This window comes from Plectrocnemia conspersa, unplaced genomic scaffold (assembly GCF_051122295.1).
Source record: "Plectrocnemia conspersa isolate PC_06_02 unplaced genomic scaffold, ASM5112229v1 ptg000002l, whole genome shotgun sequence".
Lineage (NCBI taxonomy): Eukaryota > Metazoa > Arthropoda > Insecta > Trichoptera > Polycentropodidae > Plectrocnemia > Plectrocnemia conspersa.
The window spans coordinates 28,963,948-28,985,397 of NW_028277166.1; the positions used below are offsets into that span (position 1 = coordinate 28,963,948).

At 34.4% G+C, this 21,450-nt stretch overlaps 2 protein-coding genes and 1 long non-coding RNA gene across 4 annotated transcripts; 2 read left to right on the top strand and 1 right to left on the bottom strand.

Moving 5' to 3' along the window:
• The first annotated feature begins 818 nt into the window (after positions 1 to 818).
• mRpL27 (mitochondrial ribosomal protein L27) lies at positions 819 to 20,343 on the top strand. 2 transcript variants are annotated; one of them, XM_088205075.1, is made up of 4 exons: positions 819 to 926; positions 1,148 to 1,311; positions 12,589 to 12,788; positions 19,896 to 20,343. In XM_088205075.1, the coding sequence occupies exons 1-4, from the start codon at positions 857 to 859 to the stop codon at positions 19,924 to 19,926; spliced, it is 465 nt and encodes a 154-aa protein (XP_088061201.1). In that variant the 5' UTR covers positions 819 to 856; the 3' UTR covers positions 19,927 to 20,343. The 2 variants fall into 2 exon arrangements, with proteins under 2 accessions (XP_088061201.1, XP_088061202.1); XM_088205076.1 differs by lacking the exon at positions 19,896 to 20,343 and having other exon boundaries at positions 12,589 to 12,854.
• Positions 3,510 to 3,961, top strand: LOC148238256 (uncharacterized). Its single transcript, XR_015812611.1, has 2 exons — positions 3,510 to 3,807; positions 3,881 to 3,961. It is a non-coding gene; the product is annotated as an uncharacterized LOC148238256 (long non-coding RNA).
• LOC148238257 (cytochrome P450 4C1-like) lies at positions 13,528 to 19,300 on the bottom strand. Its single transcript, XM_088181308.1, has 10 exons — positions 19,262 to 19,300; positions 18,571 to 18,661; positions 16,473 to 16,658; positions 16,325 to 16,394; positions 15,905 to 16,136; positions 15,563 to 15,688; positions 15,369 to 15,502; positions 15,183 to 15,289; positions 13,886 to 14,119; positions 13,528 to 13,827 (listed from the first exon to the last, which is right to left on the bottom strand). The coding sequence occupies exons 1-10, from the start codon at positions 19,298 to 19,300 to the stop codon at positions 13,670 to 13,672; spliced, it is 1,377 nt and encodes a 458-aa protein (XP_088037434.1). The 3' UTR covers positions 13,528 to 13,669.
• Positions 20,344 to 21,450: the final 1,107 nt, after the last annotated feature.

Here is a 21,450-nt window from a genome sequence, read left to right on the forward strand (position 1 = left end):
ACAGTTAAAGATAACTTTGAATTTTAATGTCCATTCTAAAATACTAGTACAAGGTCATCCGCAATATGACAAATTATTTAAAATAAGAAATCTTGTTCTTCAATACTTTTTGTTAATTAAGAAACACATAAATGGTGGTACAAAATATTTGTTTTGTGTGGCACTGCAGGCTATTCAAACAATTTTGAGATATATACAAGACGATGACGAGTCTGAAGTTGAAGCAAGTGCCAATGTTGCTATAAGTTTTGCTAAGTGTATAAGAAAACATAAAAATTATATTTTATATTGTGATAATTATTACATGTCTTTACCCCTAATAGAACATATTGCCAAACATAGCATATATATGTTGGGAGCAATATGGCGAAATAGGATTCCTAATTTTAAATTGATGGAGGAATTAAAAATAAAGAAGCTTCTTTGAAGAACTTCTGAAGAGTATGTGGTATCTAATGCATTTTAAATGTAGTAAATGGGAAATACGCCTTTGCATAAGCAAAGATAGAAACTGTTTAATCAATTTTAATAAATAAATAAATAAGTAAAAATATTAATATTTTTATTATTTCGTTAAACAAATATATTTATTTTCAAAAATGATATAACCATTGGTTGATGTTTTTCTATTATTTTATTTAAAATTTTTATTCAAGAATTTTTCTAATAATATGTAAGTATACATAAAATGTTTAGATTAAAATTGTAAATAATAACGCTTTTAGTTTTAAAGCACAATTAATATTTCAAACAATATGTAAAAATATGTTTATTAAATGGTCCTCTTTTACATAGACGTAATTTTGCGCAGTGGCAACACTGTCCAACATATTTTTGGTTAAGTTCTTGTGTCAATATGCAGGCAGCGTTTAACTTATTTCGTGGAACAGTATCGCGAATTTTAACTCCAAGCTTACCAACTACAGGTATAGAAATAATCAAATTGAAGTTATATTCATCTTCGTCATTGATTTAAACTAAAAATGTAAAATAATTATTTGACTAAAGTGAGGTTATGTAATTTGTTTGAAGTTTGATATAAGTGAGAAGAAAGACCACCTGTTAAATATATTGTAGAATATACATACGTATGTATGTAGTTGTTCTTTTTTTAAATGTAATGTAACGTTTGTTCATTACTTTTCAGAATGCGTGCGATTTGCCGCCAAGAAGGCGAAGACGAGCACCAAATACCACCAGATGAACACTAGAGCCAAACACAGATGTATAAAGAGACAAGACGGCAATTACGTATACACCGGCACCATTCTGGCTACGCAGCGCACTTTGAGATACCATCCAGGATTAAATGTATTTTACTTTTTCAATTCTTTCAATTTAACCTCAGAATAAGAGATAGAAAGCTCAAATTTAGCACAGACCTTTTTTTCTATACGTTGGACGTCATTACATGTTTCACAAAACTTGTAGAGAATAAAATTTTATACAAGTTTGGTGAACTTTGTTACTTTATATGATTAATTAATAGGATAAATACAGAGCGTGATATCTAGTACACTTTACAATCCTATTTATATAATAGAAATATTATTAAATTAATAAAATAAAATTATATATTTTAAATTTTTGTCCACACCACCTTTGAGGTAAAATGCCAAGTGCGTTTTTATTTAGACAGGGTAGGTCGATGTAATGGTAACAGAAGCTACTCGATCCACCTCTGAAAAATTTTCGTCAGCGTGCTCTTCTTCTGGTCGCCCAAATTAAATTTCCGGATCATTATCGTCATCCTCGTTTTTCGTCACATTTGACTCGAGGACCATAGAAACAAGTTCACTTTTTCCATCAAAATCATCTGATTTTTTGTTTGTCCTTGACACTGGCCACAAACTTTAGAGCATTGTAACCCTACTTTCCACAGTTCGCGCCAAAACCTTTCTTGCAATTGCCCAAAATTCTATTCAATAGTTCGTCCGTTGCTGGCGGCCATAATATTATCCATTTCTCAGCTTGTAAATCCTTTTTCTAACCAAGTTTGAATCTAGAAGTAAATCCGATTGATATGCTGATGAGCTGCTTCACTTGTAGGTGGAAAAGATGATGATTGCACCAGTTTGTTGAGTCTTGTTGATTTGATGAATTGTGTGTATCTCCAATTTTCAATACTATCTTCTGATTTTGGAGCATTATATTTTCAAATGATATATTTGAAGGGCAGTTTTCTCCATCTCCAACATTTTTATAATTTGCAGTTTACCTTTCTTAACCATTTGAGTGCCAAGGAGCGCGATCGCAGAGTTTTTAATCTGATCGAAAGCGAAGAAATGGACACAAATACAACTTTCGGGTTCAATGAGGTTCAGGAGAATTTTGATACATATCATCAGCCAACCTTTTTATTTCTTGAATCGCCCGGTATAAAACACGCGCCATCGGCTGATTCACATACAATAGATTATTTTAATCTCTTTTTTACAACCAGTTTATGGACATTGATGGTTACGGAGACAAATCGGTATGCGAATCAATTTTTATTATCTCACCCAAATTTAACACATAGTGCAAGAGCTAAGAAATGGAAACCGGTTACAATAATCGAAATGAAAGCTTTCGTGGCTGTACTATTAGAAATGGGCATTACTCGAAGACCTACTATGTACTCATATTGGATAAAAAACTCTAGATATATTCCTTGGTTTGGAAAAATGTTTTCCAGAAATCGATTCCAACTAATATTGAAATTTTTCCATTTGGTCGATAATACTAAACTGTTTCCTCCTGGACATGAAAAATATGATGCCTGTGCAAGATTTACACCTTTAGTAAAACACGCTAACAGACTTTTCCGCTTCCACTTCATTCCTCATCAGCAACTTAGCATAGATGAATCTCTGGTCGGAACTAATTCACACTCCTCTCTTTTACAGTATCTTCCTAATAAAAAACATCACAAATGGGGAATAAAGTGTTGGATGTTATGCGATTCAGTCGTAAATTACTGTTTGGGTTTTTTTTGCTACAGAGGAGCTAAATCACAAATTGATATAACAGACATAAAAACATACGGTCTTAGTCATTTGGTAGTTACAAAACTTTTGAAAATGGGTAACTATCTAAACAAAGGGCACCATCTATTTTGTGATAATTATTTCACTAGCATCCCATTCTCAAAATATCTCTTTTCGAATGCTACATTTATTACTGGCACAATAAGAAGTAATAGAAAAGGACTTCCGGCAGAAGTGAAAAAAACAAAGGTTGGGGAAGCCAAATACTTTCGAGACAAAGAAGTGCTTTTATGTGGATATCGCGATAAAAAGTAAAAAAAAAATCCAGTGTTACTTATTTCGTCAAATTCTACCGCAGAGAACAAAATAGTAATAAAAAGAGGAAAAGATAAAACAAAACCAGCTATTACTTGTGATTACAATAAATATATGAGAGGTGTAGATATATCTGACAAAATGCTGTATACTTAACTTGATGAGAGAAAAACTCTAAAATATTGGAAAAAAGTAACGTTCAACATTTTTTCCCGTATGATCCTAAATGCTTATATCATTTATAAAATAAACGTGGGTAGTAAATGTGTGCTACGTCTTCAATTTACATCAAGTATAATTGAAAAAATTGAGCGGGAATGGTTACAAATAAAAAATCAAACACATATTTCAACTACGAATACTACCTCAAGAGATTTAAGAGGCTTGGAAAAATTACCGGGTCGAAATTTGAGAAGATGTACTGTATGCAGTTCCCAAAATGGAGGACCTATAAAAAGATCAAACCTAATTTGTGTCGTATGTAAGAAAGGTGTACACGGAATATGTGTAGGACAGCATAAATGTGAGGAATAGGTAAAATAAACTTTATACTATGACGAAAATATTATATTTTTACTTACAAAAAATGTTTGCAGATGCAGTCTTCTATGAATGTCTAAGAAGTAATAGAAAAAAATTGTAATATATAAAGAAAAGATGTAAAATTTATAGTTCAACTTTGTTATTTTATTATTGAAATCCATATATTATTTTTTAAAAAAGTTTTTGATTTTTTTTACATCTCACTTTTTAATTAAGAAATTACTGGCAATTATGACATAATATGAAAAAAATGAGTGGCACTCAAATGGTTAAGCACCACAGTTGTGTCAAAATAAGAAATATTCATTAGAACGAGGATATTTGTCAAAACTTTTAGAGGAATACGTGCGTGTCTCCAAATTTTCTTTCACAAAATTTCTTGCTGACGTGATTAGGTTCGTCTTATTAAAATAACCATCCGATCAATATCTTCTCCAACGATGATGGTGGTCTTTGGTTGTTTAGATGCTCTTCTATTGCTTTTATGTTTTTACTGTAGTCTGAGCGCCAAATACAACAACAATATTTGATTCGAAATGCGTTTGCAAACGGTTGACGTTTTTATTGAGAACGATTGAGAAAGTACCCTCTTTGCTCCATATGACGCGACGCAGAAGAAATCCGACGCAGAAAAAAAAAAAGTATGTTACATTTTTCACTCGTGAATCTCTTGAATCGACGTGTTGTTTCGCAAAGCCTAAAGAAATATTACAAAATTTCTTTATTTCCTCACAGTGTTCATGGCATGCATACCATACACCCATTTACACAAAACCCTGTCTTGTGTACTTCGTCCCCGAAAAACTCCTGTCTTCATAGATTTCATTAGATCGTCATATTGGACCACTTTCGGAATGAAATTTATCAGTGCGTCATTATATGAACAATCCGTTTTCAAAGTTCTCAAAAGTCTTTTTATCCATTGTTTCTTTCAATTAAATCATATCTTGATGGTATAAATGTGTCGATTTAGTACAAAGAAAGTTACCACTTGCGTGAAAATACGGAAGCATTTTTTTAATGCAATAATTTATATAGCGTTATCCCATGAATGGATGCGCGCTTTCCACACTCCGTGATATATCTCAAAAACCGTTAATCATACGAAGAATTGAATTTTACCAAACTTGTAGAACCTTACGTGCTTTATAAGTATTGTGAAACATCTAATGACATGTGACATTTGCGATATTTGCAAGAATACGATTTTCGTAACCTTTGATATCTTGACTAGTGAACACTCGATCTTATGAGACTTTTCAGCCCGTCTTTAAAACGTTGTGGCTACCACACAAATAGTTCCACATACAAAAAAAGGGCAATTGTCTCATTGTTAATGACTGTGACCAAAAACGATCATTAACAATGAGACAAATATCATAGCACAAGAGGGATTTCTTTTGACCACACAACACAAGTCCTTAAGAGAATCCGTTTGTGACAAAACGAACCCAATAAATCACCACATAGCGAAAAATAAAATAAAATACAAAAAAATAAAACAAGCCATAGACATGGAAGCGACGGCGAACAACATATTCAGCGTAAGTTCCGATGCGGTAACAATGATACCGCTTCTATTTTCGAGTGACGACCCAATACTATGGTTCGCGATATTCGAGGCGCAATTACTCAGCGCCCTCCCCCCTCGCACTATACAAGAGGTTAGGGACATAATAACGAACAGACCACCTACACACGCCTATGAGTCGTTAAAAACTGCCCTAATCAGCCGCCTATCGTCTTCCCGCGAAGCTAAGCTCCACCAATGCTTGGAGCGGGAAGAGATGGGCGACCGAAAACCCTCCCAGTTTTTGCGACACTTGCATAGATTAGAAGGAATCGAATTTTCGGCACTAGGACTTTGAACAGTGTGAATGAGCCGCCTTCCTGCACACATCCGAAGTATGATAATGCTGCTGGACGACACAGCAGTCGATAAACTTGCCGCAATCGCCGATAAACTGATGAACGTGGAGCCTTACGGTCACAATCACACTGCTGCCGTCACAAACACACCGTCCCCGCTTGAGAGATCCCGAATCGACGCCTTAGAGCAAAGGTTCCCAACTGTTTTGTATCCTAGAGCGCATTTTACAATATCGGTAGGGCGGCGGGCACCACCTGACTCGTCAAAGATTCCTTTTTTGCCACTTACAGGAGCTATAATCGGAAAAAAAGTCGGCGATCTCGGCCGATTTCAGTTGTAGCTTCGGTTCGGACAACTTCGAAAGAGGCTTAACAAATAATTTAAATTTTTAATTAGTGTTTGTGAAAAAAATTCTATTGCGGTCGAATAGTGGCGGGCGCACACAAATCGGTCCGGCGCCCGCGGGCACGGGGTTGGGAACCCCTGCCTTAGAGGATAGGATTGCAGCGTTAACCGCCTGAATTGAGAAGCTGACAACCGATGTTAGCCGCAGCAGAGCTGTGAATCGTTACGGCAACAATCGCTACAAGTCTCGATCGCCTTCATGATCACTTTCACGCCAGCCCAATACATCCGGACTCTGCTACTTCCACGCCAGGTTCGGAGATAAGGTGTTACGCTGCGAAGGACAGTGTTTGAGCGCCCCGGAAAACTAAATGGGCGTTTGTCATTGGCGACAGACTACAACAGCCCAGCATCCGGCTGCCTTTTCGTTACTGACCGGGTAACGAAAACCCAATTTATGATGGACACAAGATCGGACCTATGCGTGTTCCCGTAAAACAAATTGGGAGTAAAAACAGCCGCAATCCCATACAACCTTTTTGCGGCGATTTATCATCGCAGACGTCACGAAACCCATCATCGGTGCCGACTTCCTTCGGCATTTCAATTTGATTGTCGATCTGAAACTCGCTCGCCTCATCGATGGCACGACGTCTTTCAAAACACAAGGAAGTTTACGCAATGTCAATAGTTTCCCACAAATTAAATCAGTTTCCGGAGATTCAATATACCATAATATACTGAAAAGTTTTCAGGAAATCACGCAGCCAGCAGGGATGTCATCGCTACAAAGGCGGCCGAAGCACACAACAACGCATCACATTAGAACGACCCCAGGACCTTCCGTTTCAAATCGCCCTCGACGACTAGCGCCAGATAAACACCACATCGCAAAGGACGAGTTTCAAAAACTGTTAAACGATGGGATCATCCGACCTTCAAATAGTCCCTGGTCGTCACCTTTGCACCTCGTCGCCAAGAAGATTCCTGGACAGTGGCGAATTTGTGGTGATTACCGCCCACTCAATGCGCGAACGATACACGACTCGTATCCGATCCCGCACATTGAAGATTTCGCACATGCATTGGCGAATAAAAAGGTTTTTAGCACTATCGTTTAGTGCAGGCCTTTCACCAAATACCTGTCGCTTCGGAGGACATCAGGAAAACGGTTATCTCAACGCTGTTCGGGTTATACGAATTTCCATTTATGTCCTTTGGATTGCGCAATGCCGCCCAAACTTTCCAAAGATTTATGGACTCGGTGCTACGCGGCCTCGACTTCTGTTTTGTGTATATTGATGATATACTTATCGCTTCTGAAGACCAGCACCAGCACGAAGAGCACCTGAAACAACTTTTCACCTGACTGCAGGAATATGGAGTAATGATTAACTCCGCTAAATCGGTCTTCGGAAAAGAAGAGGTCGACTTTTTGGGCTACCGCGTCTCACAGGCGGGCACCATCCCGCTTCCTGAAAAGGTTTCAGCTATCGCCGATTATCCTCGTCCCGACAAAATGAAGAAGCTACGACGATTCTTGGGCATGATAAAGTTCTACAGAAGGTTTATCGCCCGCACCTCAACATAGCAGCTTCTCACCGATCAACTTCGGGGCAAGAAGAACAACAACGATCCGTTACAGTGGAGCAAAGAGCTAAAAAATGCGTTTCTGATGTGTAAACGCAGTCTGATTGACGCCACGTATCTAGTCCATCTAGATCCGAATTCTCCTATGGCACTCTTCGCCGACGCTTCAGATCGAACAATTGGTACGGCCCTGCAACAACACACGTCCGACAGTTGGAAGCCACTCGCATTTTTTTCAAAAAAATTATCACTGACAGACTTGTTACAGTACGTACGATCGAGAGTTGCTGGCCATTATCGAGCTGTATGGCATTTTAGACAATGATCGAAGGGCGAGAGTTTTCGATCCACACGGACCACAAACCGTTAACCTATATGTTTAGACAAAAACCCGACAAGGCTTCTACTCGACAATTCCGCCACACCGACTTCATAGTGCAATTCACAACCGACGTCTGATACATTTCGGGCGATGATAACCTGGTGGCGGACGCATTATCCAAAGTAGAGAGTGTGCAGTCGATTAATTATGAGGAGCTGTCATGCCAGCAAGCAGTTGATCCACAAATCGAAAATTTCGCCAATTTACGGAACGTAATTATCCCTGGATCAGACACGACCATAAAGTGCGAAAATTCGACCGGCAACGAGCGACCCTATTTGTCACTCCAGTTCCGAAAACAAGCATTTGGTTTGTGCCACACTCTCTCACCCAGGAGGTTGGCCGACAACTAAACTCGTCTGCGAAAAATTCTTTTGGTCTCACCTACGTTCTGACTGCACACGATGGGCTAGAGAATGCGAGTCTCAACGCCGATCGGCAATTTTCCGCTTCTTGAGGGACGATTTGAGCATGTTCACATTGACATCGTCGGCCCTCTTCCTTAATCAGAAGGAAAAAAATACATCTTGACGTGTGTCGATCGGTTCACCCGCTGGCCAGAAGCTTTTCCGCTGGAAAACATCACGGCGAAAACCGTAGCCAGAAAGCTCTTTAGTGGCTGGATATCGCGCTACGGGACTCCTCTTCGGAACACCACCGATCAAGGCCGGCAGTTTGAGAGCGTTCTGTTCAAAGAGTTGACACGCTCAATCGGTTCGACCCACATCAGGACTACAGCATATCATCCCACAGCTAATGGAATGGTCGTGCAGTTCCACCGGCTATTGAAAGCCGCCATCATGTGCCATCAAGACTTGCAATGGACCGAGTCATTGCCAGTAGTCTTGATGGGCATCTGCGCAGCTTGGCGAGATGATCTGAAGGCAACATCAGCGAATTTGGTGTACAGGCAACCCCTTCGGTTACCCGGAAAATTTTTGGCCACACGCGCGCGGTCTGAGGCACCCTACCAGACGGGCAGAGGCGGACAGAGAGCCAGCGACACAGAAGATCCACCCAACCAGAGAGAGAGAGACGATCTACCAGCAGCCATCCGGAGGAACCGGCTATGCGCCCTCACCGAGAGACCTGAAGATCCCTCTTGGAACTCCCGGACCACCAACCGCTCGAAGAGTCACACCAGACACTTGCCGCACTCAGCCACAGAACCCTGAGAATCATCTACCGGCATCACCACCTGCGCCACCTTCACCGCAGTTGGGAGAAACGTCACGCCGTTAATCGTCCGTAGTCGAATGTAAATATAACTTAATAAAAAGTCTATCTAGATTCACACAAGAGTCTCATTGGCCATTAGGTCAACCACCCCTAGGGCTAGGCCCCCTAAAACGTCAAAATAAAGGTTTTTGCGAAATTTTAGCTTTCTATCTTTCATTCCGAGATTTAGCCTTTATTTCACCTTATTTGATTGCACTAATTTGAAATTCATGTCTTTGCAACGATGCTTGATATTTTCACTAAAATCATATAAGAATACATTTTCAAAAAATTGATGATAGAACTGGTAAAACAGATATAGGTCGATAGTTGTTAGTGATCCTCTTATCGTCAGCTTTGTATAAAAAGGATGGAATAGCGTAGTCCGTAACATATCTACTAGGCGGGTTCAAGTCCCGGCAGCGGCCCTCGAATTTTTATTTATAAAAATGCGCTTTTATTAAAAAAAAACCGGCCCTAGCTGCAGTGACATCTATTGACTATAAATTGCTTAGCACATAATAATTTATAATTAATATTATAGATGTCACCAATTCCCAGACTTTCAGTCTGGTGGTTAATATTTACTTGTAGGTATTCATTATGTCTGATGGACTTAGTTGGTACAGATTTGCCCGTTGTAACGCATTGGGCTCACGCCTGTCAAGTTACAATGGAAGATTTAATAAAAATAAAATAACAGTCATTGTGGCAATTTTTAGGCAATCGAGGAATATTTCCTTTTTTAAACATTTGTTTAATAATTTTACTAAAATAGGAGTAATAAGACTTAATTGATTTGATTGTATATTGTATGACTTCTTTTAATTTAATTTTGTGAAAATAAATAGATCTGTTAACTTGAGCCATATTTGTGATAGTGCTTATATTGTTACGTGGGCCTATGTGAGGCCGTTACATCAGAGTAGAAGAGAAATGAAAACACGCGAATTATGTTCACACGGCGTCCATTACTGAGGAGCGATAGCGCTGCACCCCGAGCGTGGCGACCGATGCGCCCTTACTGACGATCTGCGCGGGAGTCCCGACGAAGGCGCGAGAGCCCGCACATACGCATCTCAATAATCACCTCTCAGATTGCAACACTATCTTCAATGTAAATTTTTATTTGATCTGATAGAAATGTTCCAATTAAGATGAAATGTTTATTAAATTCATCGGCAATTTATTTATCTGTTGTTAAATCTCCACTAATATTTTGAATGACTTTTTTCTCATTTTTACTTTCTTGAGTATTTTTGATAATTGTTTTAATATATTTTCTTATTTTAAACTGCTTATTATTAGCATCATTGAACATTTTATTATAGTAATCTATTTTTATTTTTCTCCGATAAACAGTTACAGCATTTCTAGCTAGATTTTTTTCTGGGTTAAATAATACTAGGTTTTAGCTTTTATATGAGATAACATATATTTATGTTTTTAATCAAGTTATTTAGATGTTTATCAAACCATAGGACGTTGCCTATATTTTTATTATCTGAACTTTTTGCCAAGGTGTTATATTTACTTTTACATATAGCGATTTAAATTTTATTTATAAATTTATTAGTCTTCCATTGAGATTTTCTAATAATTAGAAATTGGAAGATTTTATTATATTTTGTAGTTGTCTATAGTTAATTTTACATACATATCTCTTTAATTGATTCATGATTGTTTGATCATTTTTTTATGTTATTTAGACATTTTATAAGCAATATATTGTGATCACTTATAACATTGTTATCATTATAAATTTGTCCTATTAAATTAAAATTTGACATGATATGATTTATCAATGAATTGCTATTAGTGCTAATCCTTGTGTATAAAGATTTGTTTAAAATATTGTATTATATAATCACTAATGTTGTATGTATTTTTGTTATGTCTATTTTGAAATCCCCTAAAATTATATTTTTTCCCTTTTTAATATTTAACATATTTTTTAATAAACCTAAAAAATTATTATGTACACAATTTGGAGCCTTATAAGCAATATAAATGTTTAATGGCGATCAATCTATCCCTGTGATTTTGATTTCAAGGGATATTTTATATAAAAACAAACTTCTCCGCCTCTTTTAAATCATGATACAAAGATAGACCTATAACCTTCCATATTAAAAAAATACTCTTTACCATCATCGATTCATGTCTCCGTAATCGCCATAATATGTGTTTGATTTTTTAATTATATATTGTATATCTTTAATTTTGTTCTTAACGTTACGTGCATCGAGGTAGATAATACAGAGAAATGATTCATTAATAGTGAACTTATACTCTTCATTATATATAACCACATCAGAATTAAAATTTGTTTCAAGACATTTAGAAGCCATAGTCAATGGAGTTTGTATGTTTTTTTTAAATATATATAATATATTGGACATTCAGTTTGTTTCTGCTTTTGATCATTATCCATTTTTTTAAACAATTCACACATTTTTGCTGAGAGTTTATTTGAGGACATTCCTGTGGATGGTGTCCTTGTTTTGCACAATGGTAGGATGTCGACAGTTCTTCTTTGCAATATTTAGCTTTATGTCCATATCCACAGCATTTAAAGCATATTGCCACTCCAATAAAATCTTCGATGCGGCAAGAAGTCCATTCTATAAATATGCGTTCAGTTTTGATAAGTAAATGTCTGTCAGTCGGATTGCCAAGCACCAGTTTTGGGTCCTGCGTAGTGTTTTTGATATTTTGTCTCCTGCCATCTTTAAAACGGTTAATTCCTTGTTATATCACATATTTATTGTTATGAATTTATAATTTTAAAAAATTTTCATTTCACTAACTATCAATTTGGAGCCCTTTGAAGTCTTTAAAAAAAGTGTATTTACCATTTCAGTTGCCATCCATTTTAATTTTTCCTATTGAAATGCTATTAATCCATTTCAATGGGAAAAAAATATTTGGCATGTGAGTAATTTGAGTTATTCGCTCTGTCATGGAACGAATTAAACTCGTAGTCAAGGCACCACTATATATTAAATTATATACATGTTTTAATTCTTGGCATCTGATATTTTGAAGCATAATTGCAACGTTTCTACATCATAGAATTCTTTCTTGAAGTATAATCTGATACATGTACTGTATGTATCTTTATTATTATAGTACATTTTATCGTGCTAATTATGCTTGTTTCATAAATCTTATGATTCCTATACTGATCCCAGCGATTGAGACCTTTTAGTTTATATATGTTTATCCCCAATCCTTAACCTACCGCCAAAGATCCTAAATACGCTTATTGAACAGAAACCTTGCTAGTGTACGGCCTTGTCTATTTCAACATTTATTCAACCGAATGTTTAACTTATTTTATTTATATTTTTCAGGCGGGATTCGGTCGTAATGGAACAGTGTATGCAATGCTTCCGGGTCACGTGTATGTCACTTGTGAGACAATCGATCCCAATTGGAATCGCCAATGGGTCTGCAAGACATACGGAGGACGAGAACAGCAGACCATATATAAAAAGCACATCAACGTTATACCCTTACCGCAACACACCAATTTCAACTTGATAGAAGAAGTGTAATTAGATTTTTGTACTAAATTAGATTAATTCATAAATATACATACATAGATTATAACAGTTCATACGATAGTTTCATTCCATTGGACAAAAAAATTATGTATGTTGCGAGTTATTACATATTTGTGGCACAAAATATGTACAACTGGAGTTGGAAATCTGCAGATGAAGAGCAAAATTTGATGAGGTTCATAAAAACTCAATAGTCCGCAAGGTGTAGAGCCAATGTGCAGTCTGATTAACTTGAATACTGTGAATTCCTGAATACAATGTACTGTTATGTAGAGATGTCGAAACCGTCCATAACTACATACAATTCTTCATTACGATAGCTACTACAACTACTACTAGTTAGTTAAGTAACGAGACACCAAACTGAAATCAGTGCTATTTTATTAATTATTAGTACGGCTTTCAATCAATAAATGTAACTACACACAATATAAATCGGCTTTGTAAATTAATTATCTGTGAGACGGAAAATCTAATAGATTATCAGAATTATAATTACATAATAATCCTAAATTCTATCTTCCAAAAGCAGTAGAAATTAAAAAACACTAACCCATGTGAGATTTGAACCCAGATCTTTTAGGTATTATCTGGTATTGTGGTTTTTTGTAAGTCTTCTTTAATTATGATACAATTCGTATGCCGAAACCCTCGGGTCAATCAATTAATCAATGCAATGTCACACCTTGGTTCATTCTGACTGATCTTGAGTGAAAATAAATAACAGTAATTTCAGAATTTAGTTAAACTGTTAATGTCTTCAAAGAATATTTTGCGATTTAATCGGCGTATCAACATTTTATTAATACAAATGGCATTATGTTACATCAGGCATAGGTTTAATATAAATCCACATTAATACATAAATCTACTCTGTTCTTCGTTTCAGCTGTACGAAAATTCCATGAACAGATTTGAGAATGATGTCGCATTTGAGTTCCAGTGGTTTATCAGTCGGTAATAGTTTGAACGTCCTCACAATTTTTGATAATGTACATTTCATTTCCATCATTGCGAATTTTTGACCTAAAAAAAATTAACACATTTAAGCTTAGGATCTCACAGGTATGAAAAGTTTACTAACCGATGCAATTTCTTGGTCCGGCACTGAATGAAACCATAGAGAACGGATGCCTTTTGCTCGACTCTTCTCGTGTGAATCTTTCCGGTATGAATTTTTCAGGTTCATAAAAAACCGCAGGGTTTCGGTTCATGTTGTAAATCAAAATAACAATTGACGCTCTGGCCGGAACTGGAATGTCATCTGAAATGAAACGTATCGCTTGATAGTCTAGCAATTTTAAAACTTTGGTGCAAATGAACAGATGATGTCATTATTTTAATATACTGTAATTTAATTTTAATGAATGAAAAATAACTATTTTTCCAAAATGATGTCATTTTTTCACATAAATATTTATTTCTTAATATTAATGTATATGTTACAGTGAAATTACATTTTCACTACATATATAGATACTTGTTAAGAATGTCGGCGCCACGTTCAGAAACTGGTGATTATGAACTATACGGCTACGAAAGCGGCCAATAAAGTTTTGCTACATAAATACGTTTTAAAATTTAAGCATTGATCAGAACATTTAAACCTAAGGTAAGGTAAATCTTGTTGCCAATTTATGCAATCCTTATTTTAAGTAGTAATAATGTTAATAATAAAACAATAATATTAAAAGTGGATTTTTTCTATGACTAAATGAAATTTTAAATATAAGAGTTAAAGTAATCAGCTTGTTTATGCGCGGATGATAAATTGTTAAAAGAAATGTATATGATGCTCATTTATATAATCCTCCTTTTAAATATATTTGTTGCAGAGAGTTATTCATAGGGTGTTCACTGTTCTAACAAACGTTTGTTCGCACCTTATCTGTTTAAATTTTGAAACGTATTTATGTAGCAAAATATTGTTGGTCGGTTTCGTAGCTGTTAGGGCCAAACCAGCAATGTGACGCAGCGAAGAGCTCATAACCATTGGTATCTGAGCGTGGTGCTGACATTCTAAACAAGTATCTGAATATTATACCCTTTTTAGGCCAGTAAAAATGTTTCAAAAAAAATGCTTTACATTTTCACTGGGCAATATCAGTGAAATTGTATTGTTATGCATACATTGGGAATATTTTGCCCTCAACAGGCGATGTTGAGAGCCAAATGAAACCTAAAACTAACCTAAAAAAAGTTCTAAAACTGTAGTTTGGGTTTGAACATTTTGGTCTTAACAAGTGATGTGTCGCCTTAAAATTATTAACACTTTCACCGCGGATGACTTCTATAGGTGTCAGCAAGAAAATCGCCAGTACTCATTGGGCACCTAAATACAACTTTAAAACATTTTTCACACTATCCTAAAAACAACTTACTTATATAAGTATCATGTGTGGTTTCTCTTGCCAATATGGGAACTGAAGGATATAACCTTATAGTCTCTTTGATCACAAGCTCCATGTATTTCATATTTTGCAATTTACTAAAAATTAAAGCTAGGTAGAAAATTTAATCTTATAAATCGTGGAGCTGGAATAAAGATCTTTATTAATATGTATTACTTTATTGTACAATCACCGTTAATATCATCAGAAAATATCAGCATCTGCTCTTCAAATAACTTTTTCTGAACGTCCTGATTATGCGCCAAGAGATGCAAAGCAAAACTGATGGCCGAAGTCGTTGTATCGTGCCCCTTTAAAAATATATTTGTATATTAAATGATCAATTTAAATTATTGTTTTTGTGAACTAACTTCAAATAAGAAAGTATCAACTTCTTCTCTAATACTTGTATCGCTCAACGGTTCGCCGTTTATTCTTGACAGTAGGAGAAGATCTAAGAAAGCCATCTTCTTTTTCCTTCCTATATGGAAAGAAACCTTTAAATAACATATTTATCACAACAATCAACAAGTAGTAAAAAACATTGAAATTTTATAAATTAACGCCTATTTAATTTATTTTTTAATTTTATTTTAATTATTCATCTATGAGATTAGGAAAATCAAGTAAGTCCTAATCAACGTGAATTATACTTATGTAATAATCACCTATTCTGATCTCCCAATAGGGTTATATTAAGTATTAGTCTAAATTGACTGATATATAAATTCAATACCATAAACATCGGTTTCTTCACTTGTATAAGAAGACATTGTTTCATTATTCTCCATCAACAAACGCTTCCTTTCTTGAATCATCCTATTGGTGAAGTCGTGAAGAATCGCCAGTGCTTTTTTTTGTTTTCTATAGTCACTTGTGAATTTAAAGATCCAATCTAATCTTTTAAATGGATTTTTGTTTCTCTCACAAATAACTTCACACATTCTATTGAAAAAATAATATGGTGTAATGTAATAATTGTACTGTACAACATGATTTACGCCATGAAGATTGATATGTTTAATTTTATAATGATTCAAAAGACTGCATTATAAGAGAGCATTCAGAAATTTTACAGGAAAATAGAGTAGTTTAATCTTCACGACAAAAATTATATAATGTGATTTAATTACTCTTTGACTGCTTTAACATATTCAGAATCGTTGTACTTTTGCGCGTTTACTGGAACTCCCATTGCAGTTTCTAGACAAACATATAATTAGATTTATTGAAACTGTTGGTTACTCGCTGCTTTATGCGAACATATGATTGTGTTATTACCTGATATTGCATCTAATGCATACATAGCCACAATTGGATACACATCCACTGGACCTTTGTCTACATAGCAATTTAATTTATTGACTAATACATCTGTCTGTGATATGAAAACACTGTTGAAGTTCTCTAATATTTTGAAGTGAAACGCCGGAGTGATAATTTTTCGGTGGACTCTCCAACGATCGCCTGAAATTATTATATTGATAATGTATAAGTATTGATATTAAATTGTAAAAAACTAAATGCTAATATGGTTTTTCTAAATTTACATATAATTTTGAGGGCATACTATAGCGGTTTATACAATTGCTTTAGAAATGATCAAATGATAACGGTATGCAGACTTACCCCAATAAGTTTCGAAACTCGTCTAGAAAAAAAAGAATGAACTAGCATAGAATAAACGTTGTTTGTACTATCCTTTGTAATTATCAGACGGTCGCCCAAAGTCTTAAAACCATATTTTATTAAAGTCAAGATGACTAGATTTTTAAAATTTCAAATGCCACTAAAAATAAAAAGTCATTACTCATGCAGGAACTAAAAAAAGATCATTTCGGAAATTTTTAGTTGAGGACAGATTGCTGCGGGAGTTTCGAAAATCTTGTTCAAAGCCCATCTACGAATACTTTTAAAAAGGATAAATTGCATTGTAAGTTGTAATATTGTAATAAAAGAGCCTTAATATGCACGCTAGATAACCGAACATTTCCACTGCGACGGCGACAGAATGATATTAATGCTTTTGATGTAGATTCTAAACACGGACGTCATTAGAGGGAGAGGGGCATGCTAGACATTTGCCCAAAAAATGCATCTCACTTAATGAAATACTATGAATCCTAATAAAATCGAATTATTAAAAAAAATACACAGATGGGCTAACTTTCCCCCCCCCCCCCCCTACCTTGGAAAAAGCTAAAATTACGTCTTTGGATTAGGACCGCTGTTTTAATTTATTTGGAATATGCTAGTCACAACTGTTATGGCAAATATATGTTGGGGTAAAACCGAGCGGGTACACCTGCTTGGTCATTCTTATACTACTGACTTTCGTACTACGTAGACGAGGTGGTGAACCTACGTATAATGTTAGAGTACGCTCGGGATAAGGATACCGGTTTGTTATTGTGTGCGTGTACATGTATATGAGAGGGAGAAGAGATGTAGCGTGTACTTCGTTGTCTCGCTTTCTCTTTTAAGGACCGTCGCTGATTCGTCAACGCTGGTATTCGTCATTAAAGTGCAGTGTGGCACAGAAGTTCGATCTTCTCTAGTGATTTATTTTAAATAATTTTGTGTTGATATTGGTTTTACCCAGATATGCCCACTGTCCCATGGGTAGGTCACTAAACTCGTGCCACTGTTTTTTATTTATAAATGATATTTTAAGAGAACAAAATTGGGCATATCTGGGTTAATTGATATCAAGGCTTCAAATATACTCTGTAAGTTATTCGTTCTCTTACCCGTGGATTAAAATATTTTAATTATTTTTCCATTAATCCGTACGTTGTTGGTTTTTTTACACTATTCTCTGTAAGGTTTAAAAAAGTTATTATTCTTATCGTTGCGCCAATGATAATTTTTTAATTTATTCAATGGATTCTAATGATTTAATAGAGTCGTCGAGCCATTAAACAATCTGAGAATAATTTCTTTACCCATTTTATATCTTTTAGGTTTTGAAGAATAGCTAAACTAGTGAAAGATTTTGAATTTGGCAAATATTTAATTAACGACATCAATGTCTGGTTTCTTTGATTATATAATATATTTTTAATTGTCCGTTGAAATTTCCAACTTAGCTAAGATGTATGTATGTTAAATAAACATGTAATTTCTTTTAAAATAAAAAATTAAATATTCTGAGCGAAATTGTTTTGAGCCACACAGTTCACGCACACAATAACAAACCGGAATCTTTATCCCGAGCGTACTCTACGTAAAAATAAAATATTACCATCAGAAGCGTTTTAGTTGTCCTTTTCCTTTGCCACAATAAAAGTCATCACACATTGTTAAGTTTACACGAAAAATAAAAAACCGTCGATATTTCCTCGAGGGAAGAAGTTAAAAAGCCACTTTAATGACATACCTGTACTAGTCAAAAGTCCTTCTCCTAGCCAAGGTTTTAGGAAATTGTACTCTTTAGATTTGTCGATGAACTCTTGGTTGCTCAAGACGACCTAATAAAATAAAAACATATGTGAGATAAAGAATCATAGAATAAAATATAAAGCAGATGTTTTGTAGAACTGAAATAAAAACTTAAATCTAGATATGAGTTAGTCAATTATTTGTGGATTGATCTACTTGAAATTAAAAATTGTTAACGATTTAATCGATGGTAAATAAATATCAAAATCATGAAACAAAGTTTCAATAAAAAGTCTACCGATTAAAGAGTTGTACCGATAAAATTGCTTCCTAGATATACAAATAGTGCGCGAAAAGTACTCCTCATTCATACCAAAAGAGAAAATTAGCATAATCTATACAAAAGATTATTCGTGGAATTTCTTTGGTTTAACTCTAAATATACATTGTCATTCTATGCTCGCTCTTATTTTCGGCTAACGGTAGTGAATCCATGTTTCATCTATAATTACAATTATTAGGAAACTATCGCCTTCTGGTTTAAATACATATATAAATTGTGAAGTCAGCCGAAGACACTTTTTGTAACTGCGGAATATTATAGATGATGCGGTGTCATAATAATGTTCTAATTTATTTCGAATATTGCCAGTAAAACTATTGTCTTAACCAAGATGCTTGGAGCAAACTAAGCACTCGTTTTTATAGCAAAGCTCTGACGCGGGCATGTTATTTCGCTGGTCCTTCGAAGCTTCGCTAATAAGGCTTTCCCAAGGAGGTCAAGTTCGTACGTGAGCAAGAACGCCAACTTCTTTTCAAGGGTTAAAAATATACCATTGTATTTAAAAATAATTTTGTAATATGTTTGGCTTATTCTTATATTGTAATGAATTATATCTGAAAAATAATGGATTTTTAGGTTTGTATTTAAGTTGAGCACCTGAAAATTTGTTGAAAACATCTAAAATTAAGTATTATATATTATATGTTGAAATAAGGTAAAAATTGTTATGTAATGTCATTGATGATAGTGAAGTTTTGGTTTTGATGTAAAAGCACAAATAGCTTTATCACAAATACATATAAATTTAATAAATAATTATTTCTTACAAATATATATATAAAAAAAAATTTTCCATCAAATTTTTTTCAGAGGTCCTCTCAAAAATACTGAGGTCCCAAACGCGTGCTTATTTTGTTGTATTGATGATCCGCATTGAATAATAATTAGTTTTGTTAAGATAAAATTAGTATGAATTAGTATTGCGATGATTGTCAGTTAAGTTAGATTATACTAGAATAACCAATTAATTATAATTTTAGATTAACCTACTTCAACATCCCTAGGCTCTGATAAAAGAAGAATGATTCTTTGGCCGATGAAGCATCTCGCCCTTGTACCACATTCGTGCCAGCAATTGTTCATGCTCATGAAAAAATCTGTAAATATGTTTTTGATCATTGTTTATCAACATTATGACATTATAAGTTAGGATTAACTATTTTTTTTATCATATTTGAATATATAAAATACTTCCTACTACCATTTTTAACTGATTAATAAGGAAAATATTATCGAAAAATCGCCATTCTGTCATAAATCTATAAACATGTATAAATTACAGATTAATATATTTATTGTTTGCTTATGAATAATCTGAATAAACATATTTCGATTGCTCATCTTTGTACTGTGATTGAATTGCATTACAAGATCTTAGTAATGCGAATAGTCGAAAATTGGAAAGTCCAGAATCTCGACTACTTAAAAGGAAAATGATTGCAATTAAGCTTCAATGATTAATAAATAATTTTATTAAACTTATTTGACAACATATTGATGATGGTATTTAACATTGAAAATAGACCATTTAATGTTTATTTTCAGCTAAAAAAGATTAAGCTATATTAATCAGATTATATTATAGTTATATTTTAAAATACTAATAGAGTTCAAAAAATATTTATAAATTACATATTATTCTTTAAATACTGGAGTTTTTATAAAAAAATATCTTACCTGCAGAATTTCCTACCAATTGATGTGCATTTCCAAGAAATGGCATAGTTTTGGAACACGCTAACATAGAGCACACACTTCTTTTCTTGTAATCATAATAAAATAGTAATACAATAAGCACTGTTGATAATATGACCCACATAAGTATCATTTTGGTCAAAGAATAAAAAAAACTAGAATTCTTTAGAGGGTACAACTTGTCGGCATCGAGCCACGAACGTGTTTGATTTTAATAGCCGATTGACTGTTGTTTCTGGCCTGTTTTTTGGACAGTTCCCCACTTCTTGAATTCAGTTAATAGGTACATAATAATTACAGGAAAACTGTAATTTAACCAAATCGTATAGATTTCCCCATAACAGCGACATTAAAAATCATTTATATATTAAGGACAAATCCGTTGTTTGCATATAATGATTAATGAATTATGGTCCATTATTATCAATGGTGAAATATCTACAACTATTAAAGTTAAAATTGGCAATATGATGGATCAAGCATTATCAAAATCGATAGAGCCAATCTTGATTTTTAAGATATAAAGCAAATTTTTATTTGGTTTTTTATGTCCTTATAAATCACTTAATTAAAAATTATAGTTATATATCTGATGTATATAATATTTAGAACGTCGGCTTTCAAAGTCAAGAGCATCGTTTAAAGGATTATTAAGCCGCTGTAAAAGGTTAGTGGTTAGTATAAATAATTAAAACCATTTAATATAAATTCTGACTAACCTAATTTAAATTCAAACCTTTTAATATAAATTCCGACAAATTAATATAAGTTTTGATCATCTAATATTTATTCTGTTCGCTTATATTCTGACCTTTTAATAAAAATTCTGACCACAACCGT

Bases quoted from the DNA above. Each gene is read 5' to 3' on its own strand.
- LOC148238257 (XM_088181308.1), bottom strand. From the start codon at position 19,300: ATGCCCGCGTCAGAGCTTTGCTATAAAAACGAGTGCTTA. The intron at 16,395-16,472 runs GTAATAACACAA...ATGTTTGTCTAG, and splicing joins TGCATTAGATGCAATATCAG to AAACTGCAATGGGAGTTCCA. The intron at 16,137-16,324 runs GTAATTAAATCA...TTTTTTCAATAG, and splicing joins TATGTTAAAGCAGTCAAAGA to AATGTGTGAAGTTATTTGTG.
- mRpL27 (XM_088205075.1), top strand. From the start codon at position 857: ATGCAGGCAGCGTTTAACTTATTTCGTGGAACAGTATCGCGAATTTTA. The intron at 1,312-12,588 runs GTATTTTACTTT...TATATTTTTCAG, and splicing joins GATACCATCCAGGATTAAAT to GCGGGATTCGGTCGTAATGG. The intron at 12,789-19,895 runs GTAATTAGATTT...TTATAATTTTAG, and splicing joins TTCAACTTGATAGAAGAAGT to ATTAACCTACTTCAACATCC.